Source organism: Rhinolophus sinicus, linkage group LG16 (genome assembly GCF_036562045.2).
Source record: "Rhinolophus sinicus isolate RSC01 linkage group LG16, ASM3656204v1, whole genome shotgun sequence".
In the NCBI taxonomy this organism is placed as follows: domain Eukaryota; kingdom Metazoa; phylum Chordata; class Mammalia; order Chiroptera; family Rhinolophidae; genus Rhinolophus; species Rhinolophus sinicus.
In genome coordinates, this window is record NC_133765.1 from 23,435,664 (window position 1) to 23,457,659 (window position 21,996).

The window sequence follows — 21,996 nt, forward strand, 5'->3', positions numbered from 1 at the left end:
CACCATCTCCACCATCACCAACACCACCATCACCACCACCATCACCACCACCACCACCATCACCACCACCATCACCACCACCACCATCACCACCATTGCCACCATCACCACTATCACCAACACCAACACCACCACCATCACCACCATCACCATCACCACTATCACCATCACCACCATCACCACCACCACCATCACCACCATCACCATCACCACCATCACCACCACCACCACCATCACCACCATCACCACCATCATCATCCTCTCTTTGGATTGATTGCTGTTTGCACCAAAAGACATCAGATAACTTATGTCAGTGGATCTCAACTAGGGGTGATTTTGACCCCCAGGAGACATTTAGCCATGTCTAGAGACGTGGTTGTCCCAATTAGGGGGGGTACCACTGGTGAGCTGATGTCAGGAATACCGTTAAACATCTTATAATGCACAAGACAGCCTTGCACAACAAAGGATTATCTGGTCCAAAATATCAATAGATCTAAGGCTGAGAAACCCTCACTTATGTGAATGCATTTTGTAAACAGTGTACCATAGACGATTAAATGCAACTTCTCCTGTTGTCCTGGAATTTCAGCAGAGCTCTCCTAAGCTAAGGCTAAGCCAACGGGTACAGAGCATTCTTACTTTCTAAAGGGATATACACGGCCAGTGATTGAGTTTGGGTTCTCCAGAAGCACAGCCTGAGCAAAGATGTGTGTCCCTTGGAGTCAGGTTATTTGGGAGGCCACCCCCGGCAGCACTGGTGGGGAAGTGACATGGGAGGAAAGGAGTGTACGGTGCATCGATGGGCAAGTTACACCGTGAGCACTCGCTTGGTCCTGCAGGAACTGTGAGAGATGGTGCAGAATATATCTTGGAGGAGAGGAAGCTGGGGGTATCTATCTTCCAACTCCCGTCACTCATTGGGTGAGGGCTGCTCTTATGGGTACTGAGTCTCCATCACTTCTGGCCTGCCCACGTGGCCTCAGAGAAGGCCTTCAGGTCTTGGAGAGGTTTGCGGTAGGAAGCCATCCTGGGTACAGAGTTGCAAAAGCTGCAGGGCTCAGATATGGCACCAATGGTACCTACTTCCACTATCTATGCAGATCTCATCTGAGCCCTTTCCCCACCTCTAGCTTATCAAAAGACAAAAACAATTCATTGGGTCATTGAAGAGGTTTGCAAGGAAGACTATCTCAGGGGAAGTGTCACTGTGGGAGGGGGCGGCAGGGAAGGGAGAAGATGTTATCACCCTCACCACAAGCCTGGTGAAGAGGGCTTCAAGGAAACTCTTAATGGCTTGGCAGGTATCTTTTGGGGTTTGGAAAACAATGGCTGCATTTGACGCTCTCTAAGAGAAAAGTAACATAAAAATCAGCATGGAGTCACCTGCCTGCCTGGGGGCAGAGCAAAGAGAGAAAAGGGGGTGTTGGGAGTGAGCTACCCATCACTGATGAGAGTAGGGGTAAGATTCATGTTTCCCAGGCCTTAGATGTGAACCCTGAAGAAGGCAGCCACTGTGGGTCTCCTTAAAAGTGTCCCCATCCTGAAAGGGGCATGGGATCCAGCACAGGGGAAAGTCCAGAACAGCCAGTCTCAGCAGGCTTTGCCTACATCAAGTACCCCTTAAGAAAGAAAAAAAGAAAGAAAATCAGCGTTCTGTATCTTCCATAACATAACAGTGTTGACAAGTTGGGCTTTCTCGTGAGAAAAAAGCAGCCCTCCAGGCCCTTTCTCACGATAGAAGTCCCCACCTGAGGAGCCTTTCCGAGGGAGAGGTGAAGTTTAAAAATGAATACTGTTTAGAGCTATATGATTACTAGACTGAACTGCACTTGTGACCAGAAGAACCGCAAGAACTAAGCTTTCCTCCTGAGAAACTAACACAAATATGGAGAACATGCATGAAGGGGCAGTGGGAGAAAGAATACATTTACTCTCTTCTGTACCCTTTTCAACGCCCCTTTTTGATAGGTTGGTTCCAATGATCTATACAAAAGCTGGTAATTTACATCCCTCCTCCCCCAATCTGAAGACTAGCCTGAGTTTTCTCTTGCCCATCCAGCTGGATTTGATACACGGAGTGCTTCCAGCTAGGAGGAAAATGCGGAGACTTCAAATGCCGAGAGATTGGAGAGTGGCCACAGGGCAGAGGGAGGCTTTCTGCTGAGGGATGGAGTGAGATGTTAGCCAGATCCACCTGAGAAGGAGGAGGCCCTGAGAAGGCAGGATGGCAGTCTGACACCAGAACAAAGGGGAGATGGAGAGCTGGTGGCAGGCGGATGGGTGTGCTCTGAGGGGAACTGGGTAGAGCAGGATCCCCTCAGGGAAAATTTCACAGGAAAATAGAGTTTCCCAGGGCCAGCCTCTGCCTGCACCAGTACCTCTTAGCTGCCAGAGGGTACGGTTTTCCGTGGTACGGGGCCTTGAGCTTTTGCCAGCAGACCTCAACTTCTGTGTACCCCTCTCTCCTCAGTCACTACCATTGGCTTTTCTCCATTGTCTTGCAGACGGTAAGACAGACTATGGGACGGTATTGCCTGTTGACTCCATCCTTTCCTGACCCCCCACCCGTCTCCCACCAGGAGCCAGATGACTCCCTCTGAAACACAAATCTGGCCCTTTCCCTCGACCGATGAATGGATAAGCAAAACACGGTCTACCCGTACAATGGAATATTATTCAGCCACGAAAAGGGATGACACACTGATCGTGCTATGACATGGATGAACCTTGAATAATGGATGCTAAGTGAAAAAAAAGCCAGTCACAAAAGGCCACATATTATATGATTCTACGTATAAGAAATATCCAGACCAGGTGAGTACATAGAGACAGAAAGAAACTTGGTAGCTGCCGAGGGTTGGGGAGGAATGGAGAGTGATTGCTTAATACACATGGGGTTTGTTTGGGGGGTGATGAAAATGCTTTGGAACCAGCTAGAGGTGTTGCTTGCACAGCATTGTGAATGTACTAAATACCACCGAATTGTACATATGTTAAATGTTATGTTGTGTGACTTTCACCTTGATTAAAAAAAGCAATGGACCTGTCTCAGGGTAAAGTGCAAACTTTTCATCCTAGCTTCAAGGCTCTGTGAGTCTATTCTTATTTTATGTTATTGGGGAAGAGTGTGTTTCTCCAGGGCCCATCAGCTCTGAGTCATCTTACAATCTAGTTGTGGAGGGCGCAGCCCAGCTCCAAGTCTAGTCACCGTGTTCAATCTTTAGTTGCAGGGGGCACAGCTCACCATCCCATGTGGGAATTGAACCGGCAACGTTGTTGTTGAGAGTTCGCGCTCTAACCAACTGAGCCATCCGGCCGCCCCTGTGAATCTATTTTTTGCACCCCCCCCCAAGCCTCATCTCTCACTATCCCTTCCAACCCACTATTTTACACTCCAGCCAGACTGAATTACTGGTCAATCTCGCCAAAGAATGTAGAAGCACCTGTGGGGCTCCCCGCATGCCATTTCCTCTGCCTTGAATAACTTCCCTCGCTAGAGCTGGGCAACCTCCACCATCCTTCAGTCTCAATCTCCTGTGATTTTCTCATGCATAGAGTCCCCTGAGTCGGGTCTGGGAGCCCCTTCTGTGCTCACCCTGCATATGGAGCTCAGCACTCGGTGCCCCAATGGTCCTGAGCGTGTCTACACTAGACAAGAAGCTCCCTGACGTCCCACTCGCCACTGTGTCCCTCTCTCTCACTACGGTGCTGAGTGTGTGTTGGGGGAATCAACGCCAGCCCAAGGAAGACCGTGCCTCTGACTCCGTTCCTGCCTGGGTCCTGCCCCCAAACGGACTCTCACTTGTGTCAACCTTGGGAGCAAGGACTCCTCTCATCCTGGCGGCTTTCAGTACTTGTCCCAGGGGTTAATCTGAAAGCCCTAAATGATTGGGGAGACCCCAAATGAGTTCCGCCTCACCTACCTCCTGGGCCCCTATTGACTACACCCTCCATTCTCCTTAGATATGAAGGTCATCAGAATCAAGCCTGAGACCTTGACCAATGCGGCTCTGGCTTCCTCTCCTTCCCTAACTTGACCCTGCTCTAGGCACCTCCTTGGCCCCTTCCAGAGCCTGAGCAGCCCTTCTGATGTCCTTTTTCAGCTCCTCCCTGTTTCGGGGCAGTTAAAACACTGGTCCCACTGGATATCTGAGACAAGATCTCCTCAAGTCCTCATTTAGCGTTTGAATAACAACCACGCCGCCTCTTGAGGATTAAGAACTCAAACAACAACGCCACAAACTAAGACTTACGATCGTCCCCATTTTACAGATAAGGAAACTGAGGCTCAACCAGGAGAAGTCACTTGCCTAAGGTTACATAGAAGTCAGACTTAGGATTCAAACCTAGTTCTGTGTTGGATGCCAAAGGCTGAGATAGGGGTCCACTATTTTGTACTTTGAAAGCCATGGATACGCGTCTCCAATAAGTGTGCCTGGGTTCAGTCTTGTATCAGAAAGTGTGAATAAAAAAATTACAGATAAAATCTGCAAGATGAGGAAGCCCCATCTGACTGCTCCTCTCATCCTGGCACATCTTTTGCTCTTACGACATCGTCGCTCAAGTTTATTTGATTAAACCCATTATTTCCAACACTTTTTTCCCCTACCAAGATAATAGTTCTTCTTCCTATAGCCTCCCTGCTTTAAAAAGATTTTGTCTCCTAAACCTGATACATCTCTTGCGAACAATTACATTTATTTAATTTTGTTGTCGTTATTGATCATGTATAACAGAGTATATAATAAAATCAGTGTTAAACTTGTTACATCGTCTGGGTGGTTTTGTTTTGGTAGAGACGAGATTTCTCTTATGTTGTTGTGAAATATTTAAAACGAGGCTGGGAAGGATGCATAAGAAACTAGTTCTGGTGGTTCCCTCGAGGGAGGGGAACGGGAGAGGGGGCTGTTTGGGGGGGAAAGGTGGGAAACAATTTTCACAGCACACCCCTTAACACCTTTGGATTTTGAATCATATTAATGTATTACCTCTTCAAAAAGGGTAAAAACGGCCTGAGGGACCCTCATTATTGCTTTCCACTATGGTCTAGAGAGCCAAAGAGGTGAGGATAGAATGCAAATTTGCATCTGACAGATTAGCATGCTCTTTTCTGCTGAAGCAATTCTTTTCTTGGCCAGTAGAGGGAAGTGTATGCCTAAGCATTGTATGGGCGGCTAATTTCCCCCCCCCCCGCAGCAGGCGACCCCTTACCCCCAACCAATCAGGAGCCTGGATGTGCCTGGAAGGCGGTAGGTGAGCTTTGTAACTGTGGAGCTGGAGTTAATATTCCACAGAAGGCGTAGAAAGAAATGATGCCCAAGCCACCCTGCTTTTCTTCATTTCTTTCTAAACCAACACCCGACCTTTGCCTAGAAACCTTGCCTTTAAAAGGCTTTGCCCAGTGGCGTTCACAAGATGATTTTAGGTAGACAAACATATTTGAAAATGTCTAGTGGTTATGTATTTATTTAAATGTGAATTAGAAAAAATATACAAATATATGGTTTGCACATCACACTTCTAATTTCATGGGCATTATTTTGCTTAGAGTGAACTGAGTGAAAAAGGCATGCCGATTTATATGCAATTTAAGGAGGGAAAAAGTCACTTGGTGATATAAATTGGACTGTGGAAATAGCAAAAATGAGCTCACAGAATAAAAATCCAGTTTCTTGGCTTTCCAGGACTTCCAGGTCGACAGCGAGGCCCCCACCCACTTTTGCTGTCTCTAACATCTTCGTACCCCAGACCCTTGGTAGTCCCTCGACCTGCCGTAGGCCATGCTGGTCCCTCTATCTGGAATACCTCGCCTCATCTCTCTGCTTGACAACAGTTTACTAATTCCTCAAGGTCCCTCTGTGCCCCCTACACACCCTACATTTGCAGCTATATAATAACTAGGCAGGTTCTCTGTAAGGCTTCTTACATGCCAGGAGCTGGTCGAAGCACATCACACATACCATTTCACTTTATCCTCAAATGCTGTAAAAACTACTATTGTCACCCATTTCACATATTAAGAAAACTGAGGCACCCGGGGTAATGAAACACTCTGAAGCTCACAGAGCTGGTCATGCAGGAGAGCCAGGATCCAAACCTATATAGTGGGAAGGCAGAGCCTCAGCACCGAACCACATTTGCCTGTGCCAGTGTTCACGCAAGGCTGCCAGCTCCCTGACACCACGTACTCTTATCCGCATATCCCCGAAGCCCAGTCCAGTGCCTGGCACGGGTAAAATAAATGTTGTTTACATGAATGCATGATGGTGATTTTATCTCCGTTTTCCAGATGAGCAAACTGAGGCGTGGAGGGATTGAATGGCTTTCTTAAGAAAAGTCTGTCTTGCAGTTAAGGCAGGATCTTCACGAATCAGTAGGGATGGTGATTAACTCTACCATAGGATTTAACTAAAGGAAAAAAAGAACCAAAGCCCCATAAATGCAGTTGTAGGTGCAATACAACTTTGATGAAACACGTATTTTTCTGAAAGCCATTTAAAAAACGACCTGCTCAGAATTCCTTTGTGTCCATTTTCTCATCGAATCCCCTTAGCAAGGGGTCAGAGAAAACGCTCCTACTCCCATTTGACAGAGGAGTAAACTAAGCCCAGAAAGGCCCAGATCCCAGGGCCTCTGGCCCTTCACGCTGCCACACTGTTAGCTCAGACACTGCTCAGCCCTGTGGAATTGCAGAGGGGCCCTTTGGTCCAGTGCTAATTTGGTTTCAATTTAATTTGATGAAATGGCAAAATGGCAGACAGCACAAGAAAGCATGTCAACTCCAGGGAGAACACCAATCTCTTTGGCTCCCGAAAAGGACATCTGAAAGCACACAAAATGAACAGTTTTCTTATTTCCTTCTTTGTTCCTCCCCTTTTCCTCTTCTTCCCCCCTGTCTTCTTTCCTCCCTTCTTCTCCTCTCCCCCCCATAGTCACCAAGTGCTTCTCTATGTCACACGCAGAACCCAGCTTCACCCAGGGGTTCTCCATTGGCTGTATCAGGGAGGTTTAAAAACTGCAGACAATGATGCCCAAGCCGCACCCCCGACCTACAAGACCTCAGCATCTCTGGGGGGGGGACCCGGTTGTCAGTGTCACTTAAAACTCCCCAGGAGATTGCATGGCAGCCGGGACTGAAAGTGGCTGCTGTGACTTTCAGTGTGCAGGAGACCCAGTCTCTGTTCTACACCGCCTTTCGTCTTTCTTAGTTTCTCCTTTCCCTCTCCCTTTTCCCCCTTTTCAATCAATACGTCTCTTATCCTTAAAGTGAAAAAGCAGAAGAAAGAGACCCCCACCCCCCGCCCCGTGCTGGACGTGTGTTTCCTCTGAGACCATTCCACGGCCTAAGCTGCTTCTTATTTCCACGTCCCTGGATGGAGTCATCTCAGAACATGGCAGGCAAAGCTTTGTTAAGGTCAACGACATGACATTTCATACCTAGCACTGTGGACCAGGGAAACCCAACAGTTCCCAGCTACTTTGCCTACAAAGAAATCCATCCTCAACCACCCTGCTGTTTTCACTCCATCTTGGGATACAGTGCTAAAAATCCTGGATGAGCTGGTTTCTAGCTGGGTGACCTTGAGAAAGCGGCTTAACCTCTCTGAGCCTCAGTATTCTCACCTGTAAAATGGGGATGATATTGTTGAGAGCTATAAATAACATAATTAGATCCAGGAATTCAATTTAAAAAGCATCTTTTATCATAAAAATATTTATAATGAGCTACATGATCTGCTAAGAGGTGAGGGGGCTGTGGCAGGTAGTATGGCAGCAAAATCTGGTGTCAGGAGGAGATCTCAGTGACAGGTCACTCCTATGCCACTTCTTTGCTCTATGATGATAGAGAAGCTGCTTGCCCAGCCTGGGCCTCACTGACCCCAGATGAAAATCTCAGAATCCATGAATTGTAAAAAAAAATTACTTAACATGGTCATGGACAAAATATTTCATGCTTTCCTTCTATTCAGAAGGTGGGACCCCATATTTTCCCCACTCCCTCATTTGATAGCAATTCAGGGATCTGTTTGGGACTATAAAGATTCAGATAGAGGTTGGTGAAGTGTGGGTTTCCCAGACCCAAGGGTGACCACAGGCAGACTGTGGTCCTTCTGCGACTTTCCTATGTGGCAATGCCCACATCTCTTCCTCTTTCAGGATGTATTTCCCCAAATTTATAAAATTAGTGTGTGGGACCCCAGGCCTTCTTCATTTTAGGAACTCTAAGTCAGGGTGCAGGAGCTAACCTTAAGCATAATTATAGGATAATTAAGTTAGAGTAAAATTAAGGGTGGATTGGGATTTGTGGTGTGTGTGTATGTGGTGTGTACCTGTACGTGTTGGGTATACATTGTGTGTGCTGTTGGTGTGTGTGGTATGGTGTGTATGTGAGGTGTGTGTGTGTGTATGATTGTGTGTGTTGTATGTGGTTGTTGGTATATGTGGTATGGTATGTGTGTGTTGTGTGAGTTGGTGTGTGACGTGAGGTGTGTAGTGTGATGTATTTTGTGTGTGTGTGTGTGTGTGTGTGTGTGTGTGGTGTGCCTGGCATATGTGCAGAGAAAAGTGGGTCCAGGGCTCCGCATTGCTGGAGGAAGAAGTGAGGGAACCTCCCCAGCAGGCGCTGACAGCCTCGGGATATGTTTCCTGTCATTTTGAATCCCCATTATGACACGTCCTCTTGAAGGCCTCACCTTGTAAAGCCTTCATGTGGCTCATCTGAGCTGTCAAATGACTCCCTGTAAGCCCAAGTTCAGCAGTGTGGGCTCTGCGTGGGAACCATCCTCCAGGCCAAAACAAAGCGTGAGTCCTCCCTAGGAGGCACCACACAGGTGAGCAGGGGCTTCTGTTACCACGGCTGTCATAGGACCACGGCCATCACGGGACCATGACAAACAGGAGCACGCCTATCACAGACCACGGCCATCACAGGACCATGACAAACAGGAGCACGCCTATCACAGACCACGGCCATCACAGGACCATGACAAACAGGACCACGCCTATCACAGACCACGGCCGTCACAGGACCACGGTCAGGGTCTCTGCCCCCTGCCTCACCTCTGACTCCTCCCTCTACCCTGTGCCAATTGTCGGGGTGTGCTGTCTAAACTGCAGTTCTGAGCATGTCACTGCTTTTTCACAACTCTCAAAGGGAGGCTGGGGGCCATCAGGATAAAGTGGGTTCCACTTCATGAGGCAGGGCTGAGACGTGACAGGGGGCGGGTCCGAGCCCTGGCACCCATACGTCCAGCGTGCGAGCCACCGAGCCCCTCCGCGTCTCCATGTCCTCCTCTGTGGCACGGGGAACATCACCGTGTGAACGCATTGGTGGTTTAGAGAATAAGTCACCAGAGGGAATGTGCTCAGAGCAGTTCGGTACAGTAAGGGCTCAGTCCATGGAGTTCTTGTTAACTCTGAGCCACAGAAACTCCAGCGTAACACCAGCCACACGGAGCGCCCTCCATAAACACTTGCCCAGTAGTAAGCGCATGAGGCCACTGCACATGAGGGGTTCATGAGGCAAGTAGTCGTGGCTCCCTGGGATGTCAGATCTAACCGCATCTGAACGCCTTGCGCTCACAGGTATCCACCAGCAAGGCAATGTCCCTGCTTGAAACGGCGGCACGTCCCCTCCCACAGATGCTCCTGCGATCACCAAGGCTGGGAGGAGCCTGGCATGGCCGAGGAGCAGAAAACCGGCAGGTGTTGAGGGAGGACCCATCCTAGAACCTGTGTGTCCAAGTTACCAGTGACGACGGCAAGTCCTTGCACAATGGGGGACGGGGAGTACGCAATCAGGTGGGATCCCGCGTTAGCACCTTTGGTGGAAGCCACTACATTCCTCACTGTCACGTTCCACCTTTGTACATGCATGGCGTGTGTGCACATGTTCATGTGTAGCTCAGTTTGTGCACCCACCATGGAAGGACTTTATCACCATAGCTGCCAACTAAATTATTGAGCCTGTGTCATGTGTCAGGACCCTTGCCATATGTTTCGTCTTCTCAGAAAGTCAAAGAGGTGGTAGGTACTATTATTATCCACACTGTACAGATAGGAAACGGAGGCTCAGAGAAGTGAAGCGACTTATCAAAAAGGTCACACGGACAATAAGTGGAAGAGTTCAGAACTGAGCCCAAGACTTCCTCCCACAAGCAAAAGCCTTTTCCTCTTTCGGAGAAAACTCAGGATCTTTCTAGAGTATTTCTCCCACATGTTGAAAGTATCACGTAGAGTAGGAAACATTTTCTGAGCCTTCCAAATGACAGGCACCAAGCCTTAGATGCAAATCTTGTCTGCTTCACTTCTTAACGGGGGTATCGCAGGCAAGTTGCTTTACCTGTCTGAGCCTCTGTTTCCTCATCTGTAAAATGGGGGCAATAGTGGCCACGTGCAGGGTCATTGGACATGGTGATGTTATTTGGTGCTTTGGACTAGAGCCAGGAGACCTGAGTTCTGACCTCTTCTTTGACTGTGGTAACTTGAGTGCAAAATTGTTTCAAAACTCTGGCCCTCTCTGCGTCTGCACCCTTTGCATTGAGGCTTCCAAGTATCTGCCATCAAGAGATGCAGTCTGTTTCTCCACCCCTTGAATCTGGGCTGGCCCTTGCTTTGTGGCTTGCCACAGGATATGGCAGACATGACGCTGTGCCTATTCCTAGTTCAGGTTCAGGAGGCGTTGAATGCTTCTGCTCTTGGTTTTGGAACCCTGGCCAGTCACCAAGGGAAGCAGCCTGAGTTAGTTGTTGGAGGATGAGACACACATGCAAAAAAGAGGTGCCTAGACCATCTGACACTAATTTACCCCAAATACATGAGAAAGGGCAGAGCCACCTACCCAACCTGCAGCTGCCCCCAGACACAAGTGAATCAGCTGAGACCACAAAAGCCTCTTCACTGACTTGTAGACTCGTAAGCGATGCTGCAAGCTTGCCATTTTACCCTGAGTTTGAGGTAATTAGTTACGCAGCAATAGTTGACTGATAAAGTGGCCTGGGGGTAGTCTGTTCCCAGCTCTGGGCCTCAGTTTCCTCATCTGCAATATGATGGAATGTGGGCTGCTCCTTCTTGGATTCCTTAGAACTTTTGGTGCTGGGGGAAATCCTATCTCCATCTGCTAGTGGATTGGGAGGTTTTTATTTCTGTGTGGCCTTTTCTCCAAGGATTTCTCCTGGTGTCTGGAAATCTGTGCTCCTGGGAGCAAGGCTACTCTCGACTACTCTTGACTCTCCCTTCTTGTCTGGCTCTCAAGCGGAATTCTTGTAGCCCCAAAGAGCTATATCTCCGAAGGACTGAAGTGCTCCTGGACAAGGCACTTAATTTTTAGGGCTTGGAATTAACTTAGCACAGAGCAGGTTGGCAGCAGCTGAAGAGAAATATTCTGCAGCTATCAATCATATGGTTATTGGAGTTTGTTATTAGGTCCTTTTATTTCCTGGTTAGAGAACTGTGCTGGAGCCCATAAACAGGGAGATATTTGGGGCTGGGCTTTGCATTGGAGCCAGGCAATACTCAGGCAAGCTGGAGCTTGGCTGAAACTTTTTTCTTCCAAAGATATACGTATATTTGTAATAGGAACCCAGGAAGTGGTGGGCTCCACTCTGAACCTCTGTGTCTTCTTCTGACATTTGCCCCTCTCCTTGTGCATGGGGCAAGGGCTTTCTCCCTTGTGGAGCACCTCACTACCATTCATTGGGTGGTATAATGCTGACGTTGGCCCCAGAGACCTGGGTTCGAGTCCTGACTTGGCCTCTTCCTAGCTGTGTGACCTTGGGCATGTGACTTCATCTCTCTCTGAACCTCAGTTTCCTTATCTGTAAAAAGGGGATCATCATAGTGATACCACATAGGTTTCCTTGTAAAAGTTAAATGATTTAATATGCATAAAGCGCTTGGCAACTAGCCAATAGTAAGTGCTTAATGAAAGTTAGGCATGGATTTCGATGATGATGACAACGATGATAATGGTGGCCATGACATAATGCATGCTAAGTGTTTAGCATAAAATCTGGCCTATAATGGGGGTGAAAATTGTGTTAGTTGTGGTTATTTGCCTATTTTATGCTCAAAACCTTACTAAGAGAATTTACATGTTATTTAATTAACGTACACACTCACCATCTCTTTCAAAAATCCAACAGCTACTTATTGAGTACTGAAGTGTGCCACGCACTGGGGAGAACGTGAACAAAATATCCTATTGTGAGGCAGGCATCACCACCTTCAGTAACCTGCCTGAGGCCACAGAGCTAGTGAGCAGCTGAGTCAGAATGTAAATGCAGATCTCTTTGACTCTAGACGGTTTTGCATCTCCTCTGCCATGTGGCATTTGCAACGTGATGGTCTCTCCGCTCAGCTTTTGCAGCCACACTCAGCTGTGTGATGCTAGGTAAGTTACCTCCCCTCTCTGGGCCCCTCAGCTCTTCCATCCTATGATGACTTCACCAACAATGCCTTGGTTCTTTTACTCTCCTTTGTCTTGAAATAGATAGAGAGATATTAGGTTGGTGCAAAAGTAATTGCGATTTTTGCAATTGTTGTGAACCTTTTAAACCACAATTATTTTTGCACCAATCTAACAGATACCTAGATAGATATAGAGACAGATAGAGATTTAATACATCCTTAAGGATTTAAAAATGTCATGCTCAGTTGTGCTTTAGAGTCAGTGGCAGATTCGTGGCAGATCTGGGAGGCTTATCATGGGTTAGGGGCTAGGTATTTGGGGGATGAAGGTTTGGCCTGGGGGTCCCAACTTATCTTAAGATTATGCACCCCCCCTTCCCACCTCCAATTCTAGGCAGATGGTCCTAATTAATGCTATAATTCCAGGTATCCATTTGGTGCCCAACGGTCACTGTTTTCATTTACTTGAAACTTTTGCTCACCTGGGCCCTTCCTGGAAAGCCCTTCCCCCATTACAGCTTGGCCAACTAACACTCTTGAAGATTCTACTTGGCTGTCACCCTCTCTGTGACATTTGCAAAACCCACAGAGATAAATCCAGCACCTGCAACCTCCCCACCTCCACACCACCATCCATAGCACTTTGCATCTTGCCAGGTTGTCTGTTTATAGCCCTACTTCCCTTCCTGAATTTTGAATTGCTGAAGGCCTGGGAACCTTCCTGCTTCATCACTGAGACTATAGCTGGTCCCCCAAAAGGCAGTTTAAGTCAATGAGTTAAGTGGAGGCTACAGTGTGTATGCAAACCCTGGCCTGTCCTTTACTAGCTGTGTGATCTGAGGAAGCCACTTAACCTCTCTGTGCCGTCATTTCCAAATCCATAAAATGATGATGATAATATCTGCCTTATAAGGATTCTTGGTAATCGTAATCTCCATTTATGAAGCGCCAACTCTGCACCAGACCCCATGCAATGTGCTTTTGCATACATTATCTCTAATTTGGATAATCACCCCTCTGTAATTATCTCTACTCACATTGGCTCTATATTATGTAATTATTATCTCTATCTAATAATGTTCACGGTCTATTATTGCTTGTGGATATAAATTATGCAACTCAGGGCCCAGCATATAGTAGGTTCCTCATAGACAGTGGCTGGTTACAACCATTATTTTCAATGCCCACAGCATCAACAGATCTGCCCAGTAGGCGAGGGAAGAAAAAGTCCCCACTCGCCTGGCACATGTGGCTATGTCCTCATGACTCAGCAAACACTGCCCAGCGCCTGCTATGGGCCACCAACCCAGCTCAGTCTGCAGTGCAAACGCCTTCCTCCTCGCCACTGTGATAAATAACAATTGCAAACACTTAGGCAGGGCTGAGGGGCCCTGAGGACAGAATTATTTTTACTATCAAACCCAAATTGGTTTACTAAAACTGTCAGCGGAAACCAAGCGAGATAAATTAAACCCAGCAGCTCTTGGGCCTCACGTAACCCTCGCTGGTGAGATGCTATTTTCACTCCCTCTGGGGGAGGAAGGAGGTGCCAAGTCCAGATGCCACTCTGCCAAGTGTGTGCCCAAGTTTGCCAGAGAAAGCCTCGGGCTGGTGACTGCAGGACTCGGCTCCCTTTTGCAAAGCTTTAATCCCCTTAACTGCTACCTGGTTTGGGCAAGTCCAGACTCCCCATTGCGGCCTTCAAGGCCTTGCCTGATTCCACCGCCACCTCACAGGCCTTCTTCACTGATGCCACCCCTCCTGTGTCATGAAGCCCCTGCTACTCGGGACTTCCTCCAGCTCCTGTCCAGTGCTGGGAGGACCCCAGACCCTGGGCACGCAGTGAGTAGGGAGTCAGTCCTTGCTCTGCCAGTTTCCAGCTGTGTGATCACACTCTTCCAAATCTCGGAGCCTCAGTTTACTCATCTGTAAAATGGAGGTAATAATAGAATCCACTACATGTACTTGTTGTGAAGGTGCCTGGGATGTGAGCCCCTGTGCTGTACTAAGTGCTCAGCAAATACTCGATATGATGGGCCAAGGAGAAGAGAGTTGGGCTTTCCTGCTTCTGGATCTTCGCACATGCTGTTCCCTTCGCTTGAAACGCTGTTCCCCTCCATCTTTGCCCGTCTTCTATCTGTCTTTCAGTTCAGATGAGGGTTTCTCTAGTCGGGCACTATTGACGTTTTGGGTCCGCTAATTCTTTGTGGTGGGGGCTGTCCTGTGCATTGCAGGATGTTTAGTGGCACCCTGGCCTCTCCCCACGAGATCCCAGTAGCACCTCCCCCCACCACCAATTGTGACAATCAGAAATGCCTCCAGACATTGTCAAGTGTCCCCTAGGACTTGACAAAACTGCCCCTGTTGAGAACCACTGACTTGGATGTCACTTTCTCAGGAAAGCTTTGCCTCCACGTCCTACCCCAGGCTCGCCTCTCCCATTCCGAGCCCCGAGAGCCCCTGCATTTCCTCTTGCTGTGCCACGTCAGCTGCCAGTGTGGGTTCTCCAAAGGCAGGGCTGCATCTGTCTTGTTCACTGCCAGAGCCCAGCCAGTGCCTTGTTCACAGTGGACACACAATCAATGAGTGTGGGAGCAAATGGAACTTGCTCAGTGACAAAAATTACAGTCTTCACAACAGGTCCATGGTGATTGAAACTGGACTGAATTGATTTTGATGTCACTTCAAATCTTAAGGCCCTGGGATGATGCTGGCTGTGTGCCTCATGGAGGAAGAAAAAGCTGCCCTGGGTGGGGGGGCGGGGGGTGGGCATAGCTTCCTAATTGGCCCCACCTTGGAGCCTGTCTGTGGTCCCATCATCACCGTCACTTAGCATCTTGGTTTAGCAACATCACCTTGGCTTAGCATCGAATGCCCAGATTATCCAGAAGAACAACATGGCCTCCCTAACCCCACCCCACTTGGTCTCCAAACTCTGCCAGTGGATTTGAGCATCACTGGGTTGGGGGACCTCTGAATTCCTCCCACTCTAGAGTCTAATTCCAAGTCTGTGATGGCAAATCCTTGGATATTATCACTCCATAAAACCTCTTGGAGGTCTTCCCACTACTGTTACTTTGTTCGATAATTTTTAGCCAAAATGTTATTTCTTAACCAGGTTGCTGGTTATGTAATAAATGTGGGTTTATTGAGAAATGGAGGTGACATTTCCAGAGGCTCTTCCCCTATTTTTCTGACTCCCCCGCCCCTCCTCCTGGCGCATCATAGCCAGCTGGATGTACATTTGAGTTCAGATTCTGGCTTTGAAACTTCATGGCCGTAGGACCATGACAAGTTACCTTTATCTCGTTGACTCTTATTTATTGAGCACTTACCATGGGCCAGGCACTGACCTACAAGTGGGGATGACAGCCATGAATCAAACAACAACAAAATACCCTCTGTTCTCATGGAGGTGACCTTCTAGGTGGAGGAAGTAGGGGTTGAAATACTTCAACAAATAGGACAAAGTGTGGGATGTTGGGTAGTGGTGAGAGCTATGGGGAAAGTGAAGCAAGGTAAGAGTATTGAGAGTGATTAGGAAGGCTGGTTAAGGGAAGGGGGTTGGAGAGCATCTCGGAGAAGGTGACCTGTGAGCAGAGCTATGTGGATATTCAGAGCGGAGCACCCTGGTGGGGGGGTGAGGGGGAGGAAGAACCAGGGCAAAGGCCCTGGGGTAGGTTTGTGGAACAGCACCGAGGCCAGTGTGGCCAAATGGAGAGACCAAGAAGCAGAGTGGAAAGAAATGAAATAGGAGATGTACCTAGGGCACGAATACAGAGGGCCTTTTGTAAGAAGTTTGGCTTTTTCTCTGGCTAGAATGTGGAGCGAGGATAGGGCTTTGAGCAGAGCTTGTTATTGAGCCACCTTAGGTGTTCACAGGATCGCAGGTTAAAAATAGTGATCCTGGGTTAAAAATAGTCCCAAAGGGAACAGAAATGAAAAGGCTGCTGCAATAATCCTGGGATGAATTGGTGGTGGCTTGGACCATGGCGGTGGCAGTGGAGGTGTCAGAGGTGCTTGGACAACTCTGGGCATATTTTGACTCTGGAGCAGAATCAACAGGCTGTACAGAGGACAGTGGTACAGGGTGTGAGAGGAAGACAAGGATCCAGTTCACCGTGAAAGCGTTGGAACCGGAGGCTCATGTGGGTCCTCTGAGCCGATTGTTAATTGTCCAGGCATTCAGGAAGCCTGTTGGCATCATGTGGGTCGCTTACAACTGGCCATGGTGGGAGTATTTAAACCATGGAAACTGGCAAATGCTACACATCCGGGCATTGCTCCCTGCCCAGCCGCTTGCCCAGAAAGCCAGGGATGGAACATTTACCAGCTTTCCACGGGTCTAGCATAACTCCAAATCTTTCTTGCCTGCGAGCCTGGTAGAATGGGCAACACCAGCTCCCATTCCCATTTGATGTGACCTGCCTGGCCCTGTAAGAGTTTGCATGTACACCCTCTAAGTTCAAGGCGACCTATCACTTTGCCAAGAAGGAATGTGAAGCCCAGAGAAGCCAGATGGCGGATTCAGGGTTGCTCAGGGATCACCGACAGGGCACCCAGGGGGGAAGCCAGGGGCCCTCTCTTTCAGCCAACACTCCGTCTAGGGGAGCCGAGACGACCAGCAGACGGACAGTCTAGTCTTCCCCCCGTCTGATGCTAATGCCAATGGTGGCCTGACTTTGGGGAAGGGTTTCTGCTTTCACTGCTCCAGGTTCCTGGATTGGCTGCCCCATCGCATGCTTTATAGTGGAAATAAAACCCCGTCTAAGTATCAAGCAGTGTCTGTACGTTTTTGACTCAACTGGAACAGGAGGTCCTGGGACAGCCTTTGAGGACATTTCCATTGTTTCTAAGAGACAGTCTCCAAAGACAGTCACTCCTAATTTTGCAAATAAATCCCCTCTTCACTTGCAAGGCTCCTCTGCAGAACCAGGCAGCCCCTAAGCCCTGCTGCACCGCCTATTGGGTTTGCACTTCAGGCTTGTGGGGAGAACTGACCCCCTAGAGGTTGTGGACACATCCAGAGAGGTTCTTCAGAAGTTGGCGTCCTGCTCCCTGCCAGCCACGGTGCCAGGGTCTGCCAGAAAACTTTTCTGCTTCTCCAGACACCACCATCTATCTCTGTTTCCTTCCCAACTTCACATGGGACAGTGGAAAGAGCATGAATGAGCAGCCGCACAGGCTGGATTCAAATTTCAGCTCCGCTACTTGCCAGCTGGGGGGTCCGAATCCAGATGATGGGATAATCAGTTTACCAGGCAGGGTATGTTTTGTGGGACAATTATCTAAGATATACATGTTTAGAGCAATCACTGTTGCACCTGGCTCCGAGTAGGCATTTCCCTGATCTCTGTGAGTGTCCTGATTCCTGGGGAGTTGGGGAGGGGGAGTTTTGGATGGAGCATCTAATAGGTAACCCTGCTAAGTACAAGAAACAGCCACAAGGCAATAAGTCCATGCACTACCACATCTCTTCATTCAGTAATCATGACCTGGGCACCTACTGTGTGTCAGGCTCTGTGTTAGACCCTGGAACAGAGATAAATCACAGCAGGCCCTGATTGCAAGGCCCTTGTGGTGTAGTTAAGAGAGACATATAGGAAGTAAACTACTGCAGTACAGAGAGTAAGTGTGACACTGCCCTCTTCCTCTGGCTACGTTGGCCATTCAGTCCTTTGAAAATGCCGTGCTTGCTCTTGCCACAGGCCTTTGCACATTCTGTTCCTTTTGGGTACATTCACTCCAACTCTTCCTTTCACTCTGAGCTTTAGTATTAGATTCCCAGGGAAGGCTTGTTTGACCCTCCTTGTATTAAATCCCCAGCATAGAATGTCCTGGCACCATGCACCTCCCCTTCCACCACTTATCAAAGATACAGTGTGCAATGATTGGTGCATCTCCTCAGTTAATATCTGCTTCCTTAGCAGACAGGACTTCCTGAGCACAGACTTTTTTTCTGTGCGTGTGATGTTGTTTCCTTCACCATGGGCACCCCAGTTCTTTGCACAGCCCCTGACACATAGTAGATGCTTACTTAATATTGATTGAAAGAATAAAGCAGGACCAGCTTCTTCCCCAGTCTGGCGGGGCTGGGGGTCCACTAAGCAATACTCACAATTGGATATCTAAGAAAATTCGTTTCTCCTCTCCTACGTGGATCTTCCAGACACAATCTTCACCTTCCACGTAGGGCTCTGGCCAGTTTGGGGAGAGCACCACCCCAGCCACGGCAGACAGCTCTCCGCCACACATGGCTGTAAGACACAGACAGACACACTTTATTTATAAGGAAGCCAGCGTGGGATAACGGTTAAGAGTGTGGGCTACGAAGTCACATAGTCACGACTCATCGTGTATGGTGGACAGGTACCTGCACCTCAGGTAGTCATACATGCATGGGATGATTACATTGGGGCTGGTCACCGGCCTCCTTTAGCTCAGAGTTGATGACTGTGGAGCTATAAGTTCTTTCAGGACCAAGGACAGAGTTCAAAGTGCTGGCAGAATCCTTCCCGTCCTGCTGTTGTGCAGAGTGAGCAAGTGGCTACAAAACGGTACACTGGAGTCAGGTGACCTGGGTTCTATTCTTGCCTTTGCCACCAACAGGCTCTGTGACAAGGCATGTAACTTCTTGGGGCCTCAGTTTCCTTTCTTTGTAACACTGAAGTAACGCCCCTGCTGACTTCACTGGGTTATTCTGAAGCTTAACTGGGCTCATGGGTGTCACACACCGCACAGAGCCTGGCACAAGGGAAGTGCTGGGTAATTCTGAGTGAACATAACTGTGAAAGACCCGGCTGTGACCTGGAAGGAGAGATGTGGCCGTGCCTGGCCCTTTAAATTCCACTCTGTGTTTACCGCTTTGGAAAGTTCTCAATGTGGCAGAGGCCAAAGCACCAATAAATTCCGCTCTGTTAAACCGGCACATTTAATACAGAGATCAATCCCTCACCACGGCGAGGCTGTGATTTCACGCCAAGCACCATGCAGGCAGCAGCCTCCAGGAGCAAAGGTTCTCTTCATTACTTCCGTGCTACTCAGGCACCCAGGCTCGGGGGGCTCAGTGGTCTTGGATATGGGGAGAAGGGGAGGGCAGGACATGGGGGGCCCATGTAGATGAGGGTTCTACAGAGCCAACACCATCCAGAGGGACTCAGAGCACAGGTCTCTGAGAAAAGAGCAAGCGACCTGAGTTCCATTCCCTCCCTTGCCAATTACCGTCACTGTATTCTTAGGTGTGTCCCTTCACAGCCTCATGCTCCTCATCTATAGATGGGGTCAATAGGAAGGGTTGTAATGAGGATTAAATCAGATCATGTGTGTAGGTAGCCTTTGGCAGAGTGCCTGCAACACAGTTTTTGCACTCCTGTTAACAACTATTATTATTATTCTTTTCAATCAGGCTCAGGACTGCCCTGAGCTGTGGGGTGGGTTGTACACTGCACAAGAACGCGCAGCAGAGGGGGTACCTAGGCGCTGAACTCTATGCAGAAAGCCTTTCCTGAAACTGTGCGCTATGAGACCTGTACCTGGAGGAAGGGGCACTTTTGAGAATCGATCGATTTTGTAATTTTCTCCACGACAAGCAGTACACCTGCCCCAAAGGAGAGTGAGAGCTAATGGTAAATTTGCTATGCAAACGGGTGACCGGCCTCTGCACTGGGGCTGTGGCCTTTGCATCTGAGAGGGAGGAGGTCCCTGGGCACCACGGGATGAGAGCAGCTGGGCCGCTCACCTCTGCACAGGGGCTCTGTGTCATTCCAGTAGGGGTCCCGCACGTTGATGCACTCGATGATGGCCGGGCCCTGCTCCAGGGAGTGGCCTGGGTCGCAGGTAAACTCCACGATGGTCCCAATGTTATAGGTTAGGTCGGACGTGGTGAAGTTCCCGTTCTGGATGTAGGGCTCATAGCAGTGGCCTTTCTCAAAGGCTGGGGTGGAGATTCAAAAGAGAGGAAGCAGCTCAGGTGAGTCAGGCACCCCTCACAGGGCCGTATCTCAGAAGATGGATCCCTTCTTGACATGCAGGGGAGTTCCAAGGAAAATAGGTACCAGACCCCATGATCTGGTGCTAGCTGACTAGCTGAGGGCCCTGGGGCCATTCATGTGGTTTCTTGGGGTCTTATTGTTTTTTCCTATTTAAAATGGGATGAAGACTCTCTGTCCTCCCAAACCTTCCGAGTTTTTGTATTTCAATTCCTTTTAATATCCCATATGGATCCTTCCCCTAAGAGACCTGATTTCTGAGACTTGAAACCATATGTTTGTTTAAGAGAAAGACCAACTTAAGGAAGACAGAACTGAAAGTCCCCCAAAAGCACATGCAATCCCCAAGGGCATCCTTCCTTAAAGGGCCAGGATTGAGCAGGAGATGCCCTTAGCAATGCCTCTTAGAGGAAGCTCTCACTGAGTAGAGCAGAGCTTAAGGGTCCAGACTCAAGCGGGACAGAAGTCTGAGCTCTATTTGTTTCTAACTGGTGGCCTAGGGCAAGTCACCCAAATTCCCTAACTTCAGTTTACTCCTCTACATGATAACAACAGCTCTCACATTGCAGTGTGGAGAGCATCAAATGCACACTGCCCACAAGGCACGGGGCATATAGTAGGTGTTCAGTAAACGGGAGGTGTAGTTATTAGTAAAGCCAAGTCTGCTTTTGGAAGTCCAAGGGTCAGTCTGGCCACTAGGCCTCCCTCATCCTTGACCAGACAGATTTCTACCTCTCAGGACCCAACCCCAGCCCCCCCATGCTTCCCCTGCTCCCACATCGCCACTCCAGGAGAAAGGGAGGCCCCTGCAGACACTCACCCTCAAATCGGATGTTGAAGGCTGAGGCCGCCTGGGCCTGGTTGGATGTGAACTCAATGCGGATGCTGTTGCCCTCGCTCAGCAGGCCCTCGAAGGGGACGCTTTCGGTTTGAAGGGAGTCATAGAGAAGAGCGGACTTGTTGGTCAGCCCACTGTAGACCATCATCCTGGCAGTGGGAAAGGAGGAGGGCCAATGAGAGGTGTTCTTGGGTCACGGACACACAGCAGCCGGAGGGATGTGTAATGAGTAGAGCATTGCCTCGTTCCCATACCCAAATCCTGATTCTGCCCCTTACCTGCCCAGATCATTTGCTTTGCCTTACAGAGCCTGGTTCCTTTCTCTAAGATGCTTGTCCTAGACTCATGGGTTGCTTCTGAGGTTGTAGGGAAAGTGATACGTACAATGTAATAAGCCAGGCTCATTACTTGATATTGATCATTTTTACTTGTTGAAAAGTGGGGATTAATGGGCTGACATCATTCCTGAAACTGTGGTATATACAGTCACACAGAGTCCTGCCTGTGTGACTTTGGACAAGGGCATTTCACCTCACTGAACCTCTGCTTCTTCACCTGTAAAATGGGCACAATCTTACCTGGGGTTAGAGACCGTGGGCATATAAAATGCCCAGGACAGAATAGGTATGCAAGTCAAATTTAGTAAGCATCTGACACCTAATACTCTCTGTCTCTGATTCTCATTTCCTAAGAGCATGGTGTGCGGAGCCAGGAATCCTGATTTCCACTTTCCAGTTCCCCACCAACTGAGTTTATGCA

General features: G+C 48.8%; 1 protein-coding gene across 3 annotated transcripts in view; it reads right to left on the reverse strand.

The window, feature by feature from the left end:
• The window catches only part of SEZ6L (seizure related 6 homolog like), a 176,596-nt gene that overhangs the window by 31,135 nt on the left and 123,465 nt on the right, over positions 1-21,996 (reverse strand). For all 3 annotated transcript variants that reach the window (XM_074321069.1, XM_074321071.1, XM_074321070.1), the window contains exons 7-9: positions 21,220-21,386; positions 20,150-20,344; positions 18,530-18,668 (exon numbers count right to left, since the gene is read on the reverse strand). In XM_074321069.1, coding sequence (XP_074177170.1) covers positions 18,530-18,668; positions 20,150-20,344; positions 21,220-21,386 — 501 coding nt within the window. The remainder of the gene's footprint in view (positions 1-18,529; positions 18,669-20,149; positions 20,345-21,219; positions 21,387-21,996) is intronic.